This window comes from Oncorhynchus nerka, linkage group LG4 (assembly GCF_034236695.1).
Source record: "Oncorhynchus nerka isolate Pitt River linkage group LG4, Oner_Uvic_2.0, whole genome shotgun sequence".
NCBI classification, from domain to species: Eukaryota; Metazoa; Chordata; class Actinopteri; order Salmoniformes; family Salmonidae; genus Oncorhynchus; species Oncorhynchus nerka.
In genome coordinates, this window is record NC_088399.1 from 86,973,373 (window position 1) to 86,987,975 (window position 14,603).

At 42.2% G+C, this 14,603-nt stretch overlaps 2 protein-coding genes across 6 annotated transcripts in view; one reads left to right on the top strand and one right to left on the bottom strand.

The window, feature by feature from the left end:
* LOC115128715 (CCN family member 4-like) lies at nucleotides 1-12,359 on the top strand. Of its 2 annotated transcripts, none has more exons than XM_029658816.2 (5): nucleotides 1-272; nucleotides 7,265-7,553; nucleotides 7,946-8,200; nucleotides 10,303-10,496; nucleotides 10,740-12,359. In XM_029658816.2, the coding sequence occupies exons 1-5, from the start codon at nucleotides 225-227 to the stop codon at nucleotides 11,043-11,045; spliced, it is 1,092 nt and encodes a 363-aa protein (XP_029514676.1). In that variant the 5' UTR covers nucleotides 1-224; the 3' UTR covers nucleotides 11,046-12,359. The 2 variants fall into 2 exon arrangements, with proteins under 2 accessions (XP_029514676.1, XP_064874068.1); XM_065017996.1 differs by lacking the exon at nucleotides 1-272 and adding an exon at nucleotides 1,782-1,864.
* The window catches only part of LOC115128714 (protein NDRG1-like), a 27,685-nt gene continuing 25,041 nt past the window's right edge, over nucleotides 11,960-14,603 (bottom strand). For all 4 annotated transcript variants that reach the window (XM_029658811.2, XM_029658813.2, XM_029658812.2 and 1 more), the window contains 3 exons: nucleotides 14,425-14,460; nucleotides 14,079-14,130; nucleotides 11,960-13,416 (listed from right to left, as the gene is read on the bottom strand). In XM_029658811.2, the coding sequence (XP_029514671.1) occupies nucleotides 13,172-13,416; nucleotides 14,079-14,130; nucleotides 14,425-14,460 (333 nt within the window). In that variant the 3' untranslated portion in view covers nucleotides 11,960-13,171. The remainder of the gene's footprint in view (nucleotides 13,417-14,078; nucleotides 14,131-14,424; nucleotides 14,461-14,603) is intronic.

Consider the following 14,603-nt stretch of genomic DNA (forward strand, 5'->3'; position numbering starts at 1 on the left):
GACAGAGCGCTATGCTAGAAAAATGCGGGGCTCGTCCTAAAACCTGACGTCAGCAGCACGAGCTTTAATAACATCTCCAGTCCCAGTCTGAGACAGTTGTCCTCGCGGAGGAGATGACAACTAGAAGAAGCATAATAATGCCTGAGACTTGTGCAGTGCAAAATATTTTGTTTTTAGAAAAGGAGTAATTCTGGGTTCAATGAATTTAAAATTCCTAACCAGTGATGAGCTGGCTCCTGGTGTGGATTCTTATAGCAGCTGGGATTCAAAAGGTGAGAAAGTGTCATCAGAATTATTTTTATTAACACGTGGTTTAAACTTTATTTAGCAAATATATTTCTTTCTGAAATACCAGACCTGACTCTTATGATTTATTTAGATTTATTAGGCCTAAATCATTTCATGTGTAAATTTCCAGTGGGGGAAAAAGTACCCAATTGTCATATTTGAGTAAAAGTAAAGATATCTTAATAGAAAATTACTCAAGTAAAAGTGAAAGTCACCCAGTAAAATACAACTTAAGTAAAAGTCTAAAAGAATTTGGTTTTAAATATACTAATGTATCAAAAGTAAATGTAATTTCTCAAATAAGTATGAAAAGTATAAGTATATATCATGTGAAATTCCTTATATTAAGCAAACCAGACGGCACAATTTTCATTTAAAAAAAAAATTTGACTTATAGCCAGGGGCACACTCCAACATTCAGACATCATTTACAAACGAAAATTGTGTTTAGTGAGTCCACCAGATCAGAGGCAGTAGGGATGACCAGGGATGTTCTCTTGATAAGTGTGTGAATTTGACCATTTTCATGTCCTGCTAACCACTCAAAATGTAACTACTTTTTTTTGTGTCAGGGAAAATGTATATGAGTTATTTAGGAATGTAGTGGAGTAAAAATACAAGTAATCAGAAATATAAATAATAAAGTACAGATATGCAAAAAAAAACTACTTAGGTAGCACTTTAAAGTATTTTTCACTTGAGTACTTTCCACCACTGCTAATTTCCAATTAAGATATAAACATAGTCGCTAACGATGATATTGAATATAGAATGGCCTACCAATATGTGATTCCTTAGTCACCTTTAGGCTTCAGAATCAGAGAAGATAATTCTGCAGAATTCACTCCTCTGGCATTGGATCTACTGTGACATTTCGAGTAAAATCACCCGGAATTCCTTTTACACATCTCATTCTTAGTCATACTTTACTGCCACCTTGTGGTTGTGTGGAGTCAGGTTTTGCATTTTACTCCAGATTCCACAAGTTATTGGAAAATACTATTATTTGCATGGCCTCAACAAACAGCAACGTTTCTGTTTTGTTTTCTAGTTTAATTGTCCTCGTGAAAGATTTTAAAGAACCTCAATAGATTTCAAAAGTTAAAACTGCTCACATCGTCTCTGATTTGCTGGGCTCAAACCTATGTTGTATCACTCACCCTCTATCAAGATCATTGACAATTGATTGATCACTTTTTCAGTCTCAGCACTTTACAGCGTTTGATGATATATGTCTGTTTAAGGTCACAAGGTCAAACAAAGGTCACACAAAGGGTCAAAAGGTTATAACCCTGAACACGTCATGGTATTCACGTTCATCTCAACTCCAATTTCAGCTGTCTAGATATGATGGGGGTTAGGAATGATGCAACTATGCATAAATGTACCTAAACCGACATGCACAAAGCTTGTCATCTCATTAGAAAACCCAATTCAACATCCTGTTATGCCATATGTATATGGATATTATGACATTATTGACTACACCTCTCTACTTTCTTTTCCTTTTTAGGTTAAAGAAGGGAAGCTACATGAAGACAACAAACTGTTCATGTCATGATCAGTTGTTGTTGTGGTCCGTGTGGGTTTCATTACCTTGAGAAATAACCATAAAATTCATTGTGAGGCGTAAAGTGACATTTTGTGAGTGTGTCCCAAATGGCACCCTATTCCCTATATAGTGAACTACTTTTAACCAGGGGCCATACTGCTCTGCTCAAAAGTAGTACACTATATAGGGAACAGAGTACCATTTGGGACATATCCGTGTTCTCTGATGTTGTTGTGTAATTGACAGCCTGATGACAGCAGACTGGGCTTCAGCAGCAGAACCCCCTGGTTACTGGCTCTGTGCTACAACCGTGATTAAGCCTCGTTGATCTGGATTAAGCCTCCTATGCACGTCATGAATTTACTATTTATTAACAGAATTCTATTCGAAAAACGTAAAGGAAGCTTAAGAGAAAAAATATGAGAAACTTAGAAGATGATTAAGGGGTCTTTTTTTACAATCAATTAATTGGAGATTAATTGTGTGTATAATTTACTTGGATTAGAAGCTCTTTGGTTTTTAGGATATTTAACATGTTGAGGCTGAAATGTAATTAGCGCTTTGTTTTACCCACATAATTTTTACCACAAGGACAAGTTATAAGATAAATAACTGCCTTAGTGGAGCACGTAATAACACCTTTGATTGGGATCGATTTCCCTGTTTGGGGGTGTTTGAAGGATCAACTTTTATAAGTGCCATTGCATTGACCACAGCCATTACACTTGTAGTTTCCATCTAGTAGGGGCGCAAATACACGTTGTGCAAGGATATCTCGGGGTGGTAAATCAGAGTTTACCGATTGATCTCTGAGTTTTCTGCCCCGCGAGAATACGACCAAGGGATGGTGCGAAAACACACTCCCGATACCATCATCGGATCTTAGAATGTGCCAATGTTTTGTGAACGATTCTCTTAATTTGTTCAGAGCACTTTGACTAGCGGGTAGTTTGAACGCAAGAATGCTAAGGGTTGTTCTTAAGCACGACGCAACACGGACTTCCTGGACACAGCCCTTAAGCCTTGGTATTTTGGCCATATACCACAAACCCCCAAAGTGCCGTATTGCTATTCTAAACTGGTTACTAACATAATTAGAGAAGTAAAAATACATATTTATTTTTATATGGTCTGATATCCCACGGCTGTCAACCAATCAGCATTCAGAGCTAAAACCACCCAGTTTACACTAGAGAATTCTACCCTGCAGTAACCTGTATGGGAATCTCCAAGACAAGTTTGTTAAGCATGGTTGGTCGGCCCATACTGGAGGCAGTGGTTGCTGTTAAGACAGTAACAACAGGAGTTAATATTGTTTTCAATGGGCCGGTTTCCCGGCCACAGATTAAGGTTCTGGACTAAAAAGGGATTTCACTTTTGGGAAACCCGCCCAATATGTTCTGATTCTGAAAAAAGCTCCCAAAAATGTGTCTGCTTGTTGAATGTTCAGACATCAGAAATAAGAGTAGTCACATCATTTTGGCCCACAGATGGCATGCAAGGCACAGCCAAAGTAGTGTATGACATTTGAAATTAGACCATTAGGCGATCTGGCTACTTGATCTGTAATAATGTGTTGTAGACACTGTGTCCTGACTCATACAAGGAAATCATGCTCTCTTCACACTGTCTGGTTCAGACAGTCTGGATCCTAGACTAAGAATCATCTTTATAGCCAGTCTGAACCAGTGGACGGGCCAGTTCCCTATGAAGGGACTCATACAGTCTGGATCCAAGACTAAAAAATAATCTTTATAGCCAGTCTGAACCAGTGGACGGGCCAGTTCCCTATGAAGGGACTCATACAGTCTGGATCCAAGACTAAAAAATAATCTTTATAGCCAGTCTGAACCAGTGGACGGGCCAGTTCCCTATGAAGGGACTCATACGGTCTGGATCCTAGACTAAAAAATCATCTTTATAGCCAGTTTGAACCAGTGGACGGGCCAGTTCCCTATGAAGGGACTCATACAGTCTGGATCCTAGACTAAAAAATCATCTTTATAGCCAGTCTGAACCAGTGGACGGGCCAGTTCCCTATGAAGGGACTCATACGGTCTGGATCCTAGACTAAAAAATCATCTTTATAGCCAGTCTGAACCAGTGGACGGGCCAGTTCCCTATGAAGGGACCCATACAGTCTGGATCCTAGACTAAAAAATCATCTTTATAGCCAGTCTGAACCAGTGGACGGCCAGTTCCCTATGAAGGGACTCATACGGTCTGGATCCAACACTAAAAAATCATCTTTATAGCCAGTCTGAACCAGTGGACGGGCCAGTTCCCTATGAAGGGACTCATACAGTCTGGATCCTAGACTAAAAAATCATCTTTATAGCCAGTCTGAACCAGTGAACGGGCCAGTTCCCTATGAAGGGACTCATACAGTCTGGATCCTAGACTAAAAAATCATCTTTATAGCCAGTCTGAACCAGTGAACGGGCCAGTTCCTTATGAAGGGACTCATACGGTCTGGATCCTAGACTAAAAAATCATCTTTATAGCCAGTCTGAACCAGTGGACGGGCCAGTTCCCTATGAAGGGACTCATACGGTCTGGATCCAAGACTAACAAATCATCTTTATAGCCAGTCTGAACCAGTGAACGGGCCAGTTCCTTATGAAGGGACTCATACGGTCTGGATCCTAGACTAAGAATCATCTTTATAGCCAGTCTGAACCAGTGGACGGGCCAGTTCCCTATGAAGGGACCCATACAGTCTGGATCCTAGACTAAAAAATCATCTTTATAGTCAGTCTGAACCAGTGGACGGGCCAGTTCCCTATGAAGGGACTCATACGGTCTGGATCCAACACTAAAAAATCATCTTTATAGCCAGTCTGAACCAGTGGACGGGCCAGTTCCCTATGAAGGGACCCATACAGTCTGGATCCTAGACTAAAAAATCATCTTTATAGCCAGTCTGAACCAGTGGACGGGCCAGTTCCCTATGAAGGGACTCATACAGTCTGGATCCAAGACTAAAAAATCATCTTTATAGCCAGTCTGAACCAGTGAACGGGCCAGTTCCCTATGAAGGGACTCATACGGTCTGGATCCTAGACTAAAAAATCATCTTTATAGCCAGTCTGAACCAGTGGACGGGCCAGTTCCCTATGAAGGGACTCATACGGTCTGGATCCTAGACTAAAAAAATCATCTTTATAGCCAGTCTGAACCAGTGGACGGGCCAGTTCCCTATGAAGGGACCCATACAGTCTGGATCCTAGACTAAAAAATCATCTTTATAGTCAGTCTGAACCAGTGGACGGGCCAGTTCCCTATGAAGGGACTCATACGGTCTGGATCCAACACTAAAAAATCATCTTTATAGCCAGTCTGAACCAGTGGACGGGCCAGTTCCCTATGAAGGGACTCATACAGTCTGGATCCAAGACTAAAAAATCATCTTTATAGCCAGTCTGAACCAGTGGACGGGCCAGTTCCCTATGAAGGGACTCATACAGTCTGGATCTTAGACTAAAAAATCATCTTTACAGCCAGTCTGAACCAGTGGACGGGCCAGTTCCCTATGAAGGGACTCATACGGTCTGGATCCTAGACTAAAAAATCATCTTTATAGCCAGTCTGAACCAGTGAACGGGCCAGTTCCCTATGAAGGGACTCATACGGTCTGGATCCTAGACTAAAAAAAATCATCTTTATAGCCAGTCTGAACCAGTGGACGGGCCAGTTCCCTATGAAGGGACTCATACAGTCTGGATCCTAGACTAAAAAAATCATCTTTATAGCCAGTCTGAACCAGTGAACGGGCCAGTTCCCTATGAAGGGACCCATACAGTCTGGATCCTAGACTAAAAAATCATCTTTATAGTCAGTCTGAACCAGTGGACGGGCCAGTTCCCTATGAAGGGACTCATACGGTCTGGATCCTAGACTAAAAAATCATCTTTATAGTCAGTCTGAACCAGTGGACGGGCCAGTTCCCTATGAAGGGACTCATACGGTCTGGATCCTAGACTAAAAAATCATCTTTATAGCCAGTCTGAACCAGTGGACGGGCCAGTTCCCTATGAAGGGACTCATACGGTCTGGATCCAAGACTAAAAAATCATCTTTATAGCCAGTCTGAACCAGTGGACGGGCCAGTTCCCTATGAAGGGACTCATACAGTCTGGATCCTAGACTAAAAAATCAACTTTATAGCCAGTCTGAACCAGTGAACGGGCCAGTTCCTTATGAAGGGACTCATACGGTCTGGATCCTAGACTAAAAAATCATCTTTATAGCCAGTCTGAACCAGTGGACGGGCCAGTTCCCTATGAAGGGACTCATACAGTCTGGATCCTAGACTAAGAATCATCTTTATAGCCAGTCTGAACCAGTGGACGGGCCAGTTCCCTATGAAGGGACTCATACAGTCTGGATCCTAGACTAAGAATCATCTTTATAGCCAGTCTGAACCAGTGGACGGGCCAGTTCCCTGTGAAGGGACTCATACGGTCTGGATCCAAGACCAACCGCCATTTGTTTGGTTGTAAAACTCTCTCTGGTGGCTTGTTCAGACAGCATCTGTTTATGAGTGCTTTAAAAATGTTCTATTTATGTTTGTACAGGCAACATTATGAAATGTTGGACACCTTTTATTCAACTTGTTTTGTCACTTCAGCTATGAACATACTTTATATTTTCAAAGAAACAATATGAGAACTAGGCAGAATAATATACAGCCAGAATATTATGTAGACAGGGATCAAGTAAAGACTAACCAGTGTCATATTGATGAAATAATTTTTTCAAATGTAGCCTTGGCCATTGGACAGGACTACAAACTCAAGACCTGTGGAACAGCAGGTAGCCTAGCGGTTAAGAGTGTTGGGCCAGAAACTGAGAGGTTGAATCGCCAAGTTAACTAGGTGTGCTTTTGGACAAGCAACATAACTCTAATTGCTCCTGTATGTTGCTCTGGGTAAGCACGTCGCCTAAAGGACTAAAATGTCATTGTCTCTCCGTTACCCTGTAATTCAACATTGCTATGAAGAAGGCCTGCAAACCAGACCTTTAAGCCCATACAGGAGGTGCAACATTTATCCAGCCCAATAGGGGATTTGGGTCTATTACGTCGTTGTCCGAACTAGAGGGAGTTAGTTAGGACAGGTTAGAAATGAAAAGATTAAGTAGATGAAGTTAATTATGACTTTGTTCCTTGGGGTGAATTTTATACTGTTTATGCAAGACTATTATTCTCCAGTACTGTTGCTCCTTCAACCGAGTGCTGAGAATTGTTTTAAATGGTCCCAGATATGGTAGCCTACTCAGGAAAAATACATCATCGATGTCTGTTCTCTACTTACATGGTTTATTGTGTTACAAGGTCATAGCGTTTGACCATGCCAAACTAAAATATGTATTATGCATATCAAGAGCGCATAACCCAAACTCCTCCTTGTCCCTCTCATCTAGGCCTACTCCCAGACCCAGAATCCCACTGCCGTGCTGCCCCTAACAGAACCCACAGACCTGGAGCCATACAACCGGACCCAGTACTGCCACTGGCCCTGTGAGTGCCCCCCGGTCCTCCCTGCCTGCCCCGCAGGAGTGAGCCTGCTCATGGACGGCTGTGACTGCTGCAAGGCCTGCGCCAGGCAGGTGGGGGAGGAGTGCAACGAGGCAGACACCTGTGACTACCATAAGGGACTGTACTGCGACTACAGCACGGACAAGCCGAGGTACGAAAAAGGAGTGTGTGCATGTAAGTGTCATTCTAACCTACTAAAGACCGTTGTCTTACGTCAAATCGCATCACTTCTACACCACACTCAACGTGTAGGTGGAATCAACTCGCTATCTGACGCAGGACAATGACTAAAGACACCAATCATAAGTCACAGTAACACTGCTATGATCATGTCCCAACACACTAATTGCACATCTAGTAACATAATCCTTGAAGAAAATGAGAAATGCAATGACAAATTAACAATTAAAAAGTGAACATCTTTCATAATCATATTACTCGATGTCATGACATGTTTGTTTTTGTTCAGATATCACTAAAAACAAAAGCTGCTACATTATCTTGTCATCATTACCACTGTGTGTCTCTCTGTGATGTAAGACTTCTGTCCTGATCTTCTTTGCCAGATATGGTTGGCACAGGCTGCGAGCATGATGGTGTGATCTACCGGAATGGGCAGAGCTTTAAGCCGAGCTGTAAATACCAGTGTCTGTGTGTGAACGGGGCCATCGGGTGCGTGACCCTGTGTACGGACTCCCAGCCCCCCCGGGTGTGGTGCCAGAACCCGAGGAGGGTCAAGATCCCCGGACGCTGCTGTGAACAGTGGATCTGTGACGAGCCCAAGAAGGGGAGGAAGACTGCTCCAAGACATGCAGTGGAGGGTAGGACACAGATCCATCAATCAATCAATCAATTAAGGTTAAGGTCATGTTTTATTATGCCATTTGTAAGTATCAGAATACAGAATACATACATGTCTTTTGTAAGAGCTCTCAACAATCAATCATTTAATCAGTCAATCAATGGTGGCTGGTGTCATTTTAAATGTGAGGACATGTTCATACTAATAGCTTGAATGGAATGAATGGAACAGTATGATACCATTCCAGTCATTACTATAAGCTGTCCTCCCGTCACCAGCCTCCACTGCAGTATGCTACAGTTGATATGTATGTATTGAGAATCTTAAAACACTAATAACACAGGTGCATATTGGGTATTCCTTTGTGAATTGTGAAGCAAAATAGTTTGAGGACAGTGCTTCAGTGTAGCTCACAGGTAGTGCTGCTGTTGCAGCAGTATGTTGTGTGGGTTCTTGGAACAGTATCTGTGGTGGACTAGGGTGTAGCTTGTTACTCCAGGGAGGAACAGAGGTGCAGCTGTGGAAGAGAAGAACAAACGCTTTTCCTGTACACTCTCACTCTCTCTGTGTCTCAGTGTTATTTTTGGGTAGCTCAAGTGCTGAGTGATCCTGGCCAGTAGTGTGCAAAGCCAAAAGAGAACTTGGATTTACTAGAGAATGTTTGTTTTGGTTAAAAATACAAAATTGCAATGAGACCTGTCACCCTTGCACAACTTAACTATCAATCTTGAAGGTAAAAGCACTTCTCATGGCAACAAGCTATTAGGTCCAGTTTTGATGAATAATTATATCACTGCCCATATTCAATTGTTATTATTCTCTGTCTCTCGCTCTTTATCTATGTATCTTTCCCTCTCTCACTCTCACTCACTCTCCTTCTCTCTCTCTCTCTCTCTCTTTTTCTCTTTCTTTCTCTCTCTTTTTCTCTCTCTCTTTCTCTCTCTCTCTATATCTCTCTCTCTCTCTTTCTCTCTCTCTATGTATCTCTCTCTCGCTCTCTCTTTGTATCTCTCTTTCTCCATTTATCTCTCTCTATCTATGCATCTCTCTCTCACACGCTCTCTTTGTATCTCTCTTTCTCCACGTATCTCTCTCTTGCTATCATGTATATCTCTCTCTATCTATGTATCTCTATCTATGCATCTCTCTCTATGTATCTCTCTCTCTCCATGTATCTCTCTCTAATGCTCTCTCTCTATCTAGCTACATATATATCTCTATTGCTCTCTCTCTCTATCTAGCTACATATCTCTCTATTGCTCTCTCTCTCTATCTAGCTACATATCTCTCTATTGCTCTCTCTCTCTCTCTAGCTACATATCTATCTCTATTGCTCTCTCTCTCTATCTAGCTACATATCTCTCTCTAATGCTCTCTCTCTATCTAGCTACATATCTCTCTCTATCTAGCTACATATCTCTCTCTATCTAGCTACATATCTCTCTCTATTGCTCTCTCTCTATCTAGCTACATATATATCTCTATTGCTCTCTCTCTCTATCTAGCTACATATCTCTCTATTGCTCTCTCTCTCTATCTAGCTACATATCTCTCTATTGCTCTCTCTCTCTCTCTCTCTCTCTAGCTACATATCTATCTCTATTGCTCTCTCTCTCTATCTAGCTACATATCTCTCTCTATTGCTCTCTCTCTATCTAGCTACATATCTCTCTCTCTCACTCTAGCTACATATCTCTCTCTAATGCTCTCTCTCTCTATCTAGCTACATATATTTCTCTAAATTATATTTTGCTTTATTGGCATGACATAAGCTTACTTTGGAGATTTACAATATTAACATAATTAAAATAATACGAAACAATATTGTCAACAATAATCAAGGGTAAAAATGACCATACATTGAACAATGACAATGGCATAGGGGACATGTGCAGGTTGGTTGGTCTGTCAGACACTGTCCCTCCTCTCTCTCTCTCAATTCAATTTTAATTTAAGGGCTTTATTGGCATTGGAAACATATGGTAACATTGCCAAAACAAGTGAAGTAGATAATAAACAAAAGTGAAATAAACAATTTACAGTAAAAATTTACATTAAACATTACACTCACAAAAGTGTCTGTCTGTCTGTCGTTCTGTCTGTCTGTTTGTGTTGATATAGCTCTTCCTGCTGAGGCTCAGGGCCGGAGCAGGAACTGTGTGATCCAGACCACCTCCTGGAGTATCTGTTCTAAGACGTGTGGTCGAGGTCTGTCACTGCGCGTCTCCAACGCCAACGAGAGGTGTGAGATGGTGAAAGAGTCCCGCCTCTGCAACATACGGCCCTGTGGGGTGGACATCACCAAGCACATCAAGGTACACGTACTGACGTGCACAGACACATTTCCACGCTCAAATATGCATGCACACGTGGACACAGACACACATGTGCATGCATGCATAGACGCACATGCATGCATAGAGGTCAAATGTTTGTTCATGCTATCTATATTGAAGAGTTTGCCTAAAAAAATACAACATTCCCAATATTATAGGAACATTACAGAGCATTGATTCAATCATTCAACGTGTCCTCTTTCTCTTTCTCATCGCTCTCAGCCAGGGAAGAAGTGTCTGAACATCTACAGAGAAGAACAGCCAAAAAACTTCACAATCTCAGGCTGTGTCAGTAAGCAGCCTTACTGGCCTAAATACTGTGGGGTGTGCATGGCCACAGACGATCGCTGCTGCATTCCCTACAAGTCCAAGACCATCGACGTGGAGTTTGTGTGTCCCAACGGGGCAGTGCTCACATGGCAGGTCATGTGGATCAACGCCTGCTTCTGTAACCTCAGCTGCAGGAACCCCAACAACATCTTCGCCGAGCTGGAGAATTACTATGGTTACCCTGAGATCGTGAACTGAGACATTTCAATAATTCGCCATAAGCTTATTAAGGGCTCTATTCAGTCTGGATCGCTGAAGCGTTACAGATTGCACAATAGAAATTTAAAGGTAATGTCTGATTGAGACGACCTATGCAGTGTTTACGGTGAATGCAGCCTTCGCTAACAAGAGAACATTGCCTTTAAATGTCAATCACGCTGTAACACTGAACTTCCGTGATACGGAGTAGAGCCCTAAACTTCCATCTACCTACATTTTGATCTTCTTTTCCCTTCCTCAAACGTTTTTTTGTCAGAACCCCCGACATTTTTTTTTTATTTGACGTTGGTATACATAAAGGCAGGTATTCAATCCGAGGCGCGTTATAATGCAGAGCACCATACAACAGACAGTCCGCCATTTTTGAAGGCATTTTCCCGGTGTCCACAGATGTCATTCATGGTAAATGCTCTGATTGTCAGCTCAAGCCTAAATTTCCTTTACAAGCCTGTTATAGTGTGCTGCTCTATATCTTGCATTGGATTGAATCGATTAGATTGAATCCCACCCAAAGTATTTTTCTTATAAGGGGATATTTAAACGTGAGGATTTTTTTTCAGAATATCTTTATGGTCTGTATAGGGTTGCTTTGGGAATGAGTGTGAAATATTTTAGTTTTAATTTATTCAATACTAAATGATTGAAAAAATGTTGCCATACAGGTATTTTATGAAAGTCACAGTAACAAGTTTCACAAAATCTCGTCCACACTCATGTAAAGATCGGTTTGATCACGTGGCTCTGAATTGAATGATGAGTAAGAGACGGCGTGAGATGCTACTATAGAATGCATGTACTATATACGGTTAAATAGCCATCTGTGGAAGTGTGGTGTCATTCTTACAAGGTCACATTCTACTTATGATCATTGAAGTAATCACAACACCAGGACAAAAAGTTATAGGTTTTTATTTATTAAATAAATACAAAACTGTTATGCCATATTTAATGCTTCTCATCTACAGCATTAGGCAGTTGTGCATCTTTAAAAAGCGATGTAGGCCTGTGTTCTACAAAGTGTTGCTGTAGTGCACGTAAGAGTGGGAGGGTTTTTGATACGTTCTAAGGAGAACTATCCTCACATTACATTATGTGGATCTATCGGCTTGACTCTCGCAAATCCTTCACAACAAAATAACTTTAAGTCAGAGAAGGTTTCCATGGCACATCATCTTTGTTCTGCCGTGCTTGATTGCATAGAAAACATTTACATACACACACAAAAAATATCCAAAATATATTTTTTTGCCTGAAGCCATGATCTATTAATAAAGCAATAGGATTCAAAGCTGATCAATTTAGTTTTTGTTGTGTTTGATTAATGAAAATAATAGTGTATTATGGAATGTTCTAGAATAGAACAGTTAAAATGGTTTGATTCCACAGAGTTGACAGATACAGAACATCCAGGAGACTTAACTCAAAATGAATGGACAACATCATGAAACAGAGGAATGGTTACAGAAATGTGTTGTATGATACATTTCCGATTCCCTCCTTCCCACGGTTTCAAAGACGAATATCAATTTGAGCAAAATAACTTGATCCACTTGCCTCCCTTTTCTTTCTCCACATCTAGGCCTAACACTGTCTATCCTATATCACACAGAACATGAATTATAACACTGAAAAGTTAATGAACAATAACAATGAGAACAGAAAGAAGCACTCATTTACAGTCAGGTACGTATTTAAGAAAACTCTGTCAGATGTGATAAAACACTACAAACAAACAAAAAAATCCTTATGAGAGATTTAAAAGAAAAATGTACAAACTGGTGTACTAGGTACTCGCTCTGCAGCAACAGCTTTCTCCCACATTCTCTGTTGCGGTGTAGCTCAGCTGCGTTGCCCCTAACACCTAAATATTCCACTGGACTCTGCAATTGGGAAGGGATGAGTTAATTTCAGTTTGTTTTTTCTTCCCTCTACAGAATTTCCTTTATTATGCCGTAGTATATACTTGCATATCTTTACAAAAACAACTCTTTGCATTGAATGGAATGGAATCGTGTGTGTGTGTGTGTGAGAGAGAGAGAGAGTGGTTAGTGGCAGTGCAGCAGGAACCAGAGGGCTGGAGGTTAAAGGTTGAGGATAAGGGTCGTCTAGCAGGACACTTCGGTGGACTTGAGAGCGGCGCTGCTGTTTGCTGTGCCTTCCATACTGTCTGTGTGAGAGCGGCCACGCTTCTCGTTGGTGTGAGACCGGCTTCGGTTTCCCTCGTTGGTGTGAGACCGGCTTCGGTTTCCCTCGTTGGTGTGAGACCGGCTCCTGTTGCCTTCCATGGAGTGGATGCTGGATCCGGACGCCGTGCGAGAGCGGACCAGTCTGGTCATGCTGGCAGCAGGCACTGAGGGAAGGAGGAAGAGGAGAGAAGGAGGAGGAAAAGGAGGCAGGGGGAACAGGAGGAGGAAAAGGAGCCATAGGAGGAGGCAGGGGAAAATAGGAGGAGGAAAAGGGGCCATAGGAGGAGGAGGCAGGGGTGAATAGGAGGAAAAGGGGCCATAGGAGGAGGTGGAGGAGGCAGGGGTGAATAGGAGGAAAGGGGGCCATAGGAGGAGGTGGAGGAGGCAGGGGTGAATAGGAAGAGGAAAGGGGGCCATAGGAGGAGGTGGAGGAGGCAGGGGGGACAGGAGGAGGAAAAGGGGCCATAGGAGGAGGTGGAGGAGGCAGGGGGGACAGGAGGAGGAGGAGAGACAGGGTTAATGATCCATTCACACTCCTGTGTCCATGGTCAGCTGGATTCCGATTGAGGGCATTATGTAATATATTATATTTAATCATTACCGAACAGGTAACAGACTTCCTGTTGTCTAAATGTCTAATCTGAAGGTGAAATGACTCATCTCATCTCCTAGTTCCAGACAATGTCATTCTTACAGGTTGTTGTGAAGACCCATATTATTAGTTGGCAGCAACACTAATAGGGTAACAGGCTTTTATATTTCTACATACCGAATGTTAATATAATTACTGGTCAGTGTTGGTTACACAGAGAGAGTGTGTACTTACTGTAGCCCATTCCCTGAATGAAGTACTTGAAGGCCTCTGTCAGCTTTGCAGGCTGTTGAGAGCAAATGAAAGTTAGGCCCTTTTTTCCCTGTTATTATCCACATAATGACATATCAACTGACAGGTTCGTGGCATATCCTACAGACTCTGTGATAACGAGATGACAGCTGTTGTAGCAGAAGGTGCTGAGCTGGGTATAAACTCTCTAGCCTGACGTCCGTGCCTCATTGCTACTCTCACTAATGCTCTTAAGTGAAGCTGCCCTGTATTAGCCCCCTAACTGTTATCCCTTGGCCACCCCAATCCGCCCGGCCTCCGTGAACGTGTTAACAAGCTAGAAACACACCTGGTCAACCATGGGCAGGCCTCCACAATCAGCCATCTGGATGGAGGATGAGAGAAAAGAAACAGGCTATGAGTTAGGAGTCAGTTAACACCTCATGGGGTGCGCCATTCAAGAGAGCAGAGTTAAGGTAGCACGTCATCAGCGGGACGACATTAGTCACCCGCCATGACTCTTCATTA

What these genes read in the sequence shown, in the direction of transcription:
- LOC115128715 (XM_029658816.2), top strand. Translation starts at nt 225, where the DNA reads ATGAGCTGGCTCCTGGTGTGGATTCTTATAGCAGCTGGGATTCAAAAG. An exon ending in TAGCAGCTGGGATTCAAAAG is followed by an intron (nt 273 to 7,264) that starts GTGAGAAAGTGT and finishes CCTCTCATCTAG; the next exon opens with GCCTACTCCCAGACCCAGAA. An exon ending in ACATCACCAAGCACATCAAG is followed by an intron (nt 10,497 to 10,739) that starts GTACACGTACTG and finishes CATCGCTCTCAG; the next exon opens with CCAGGGAAGAAGTGTCTGAA.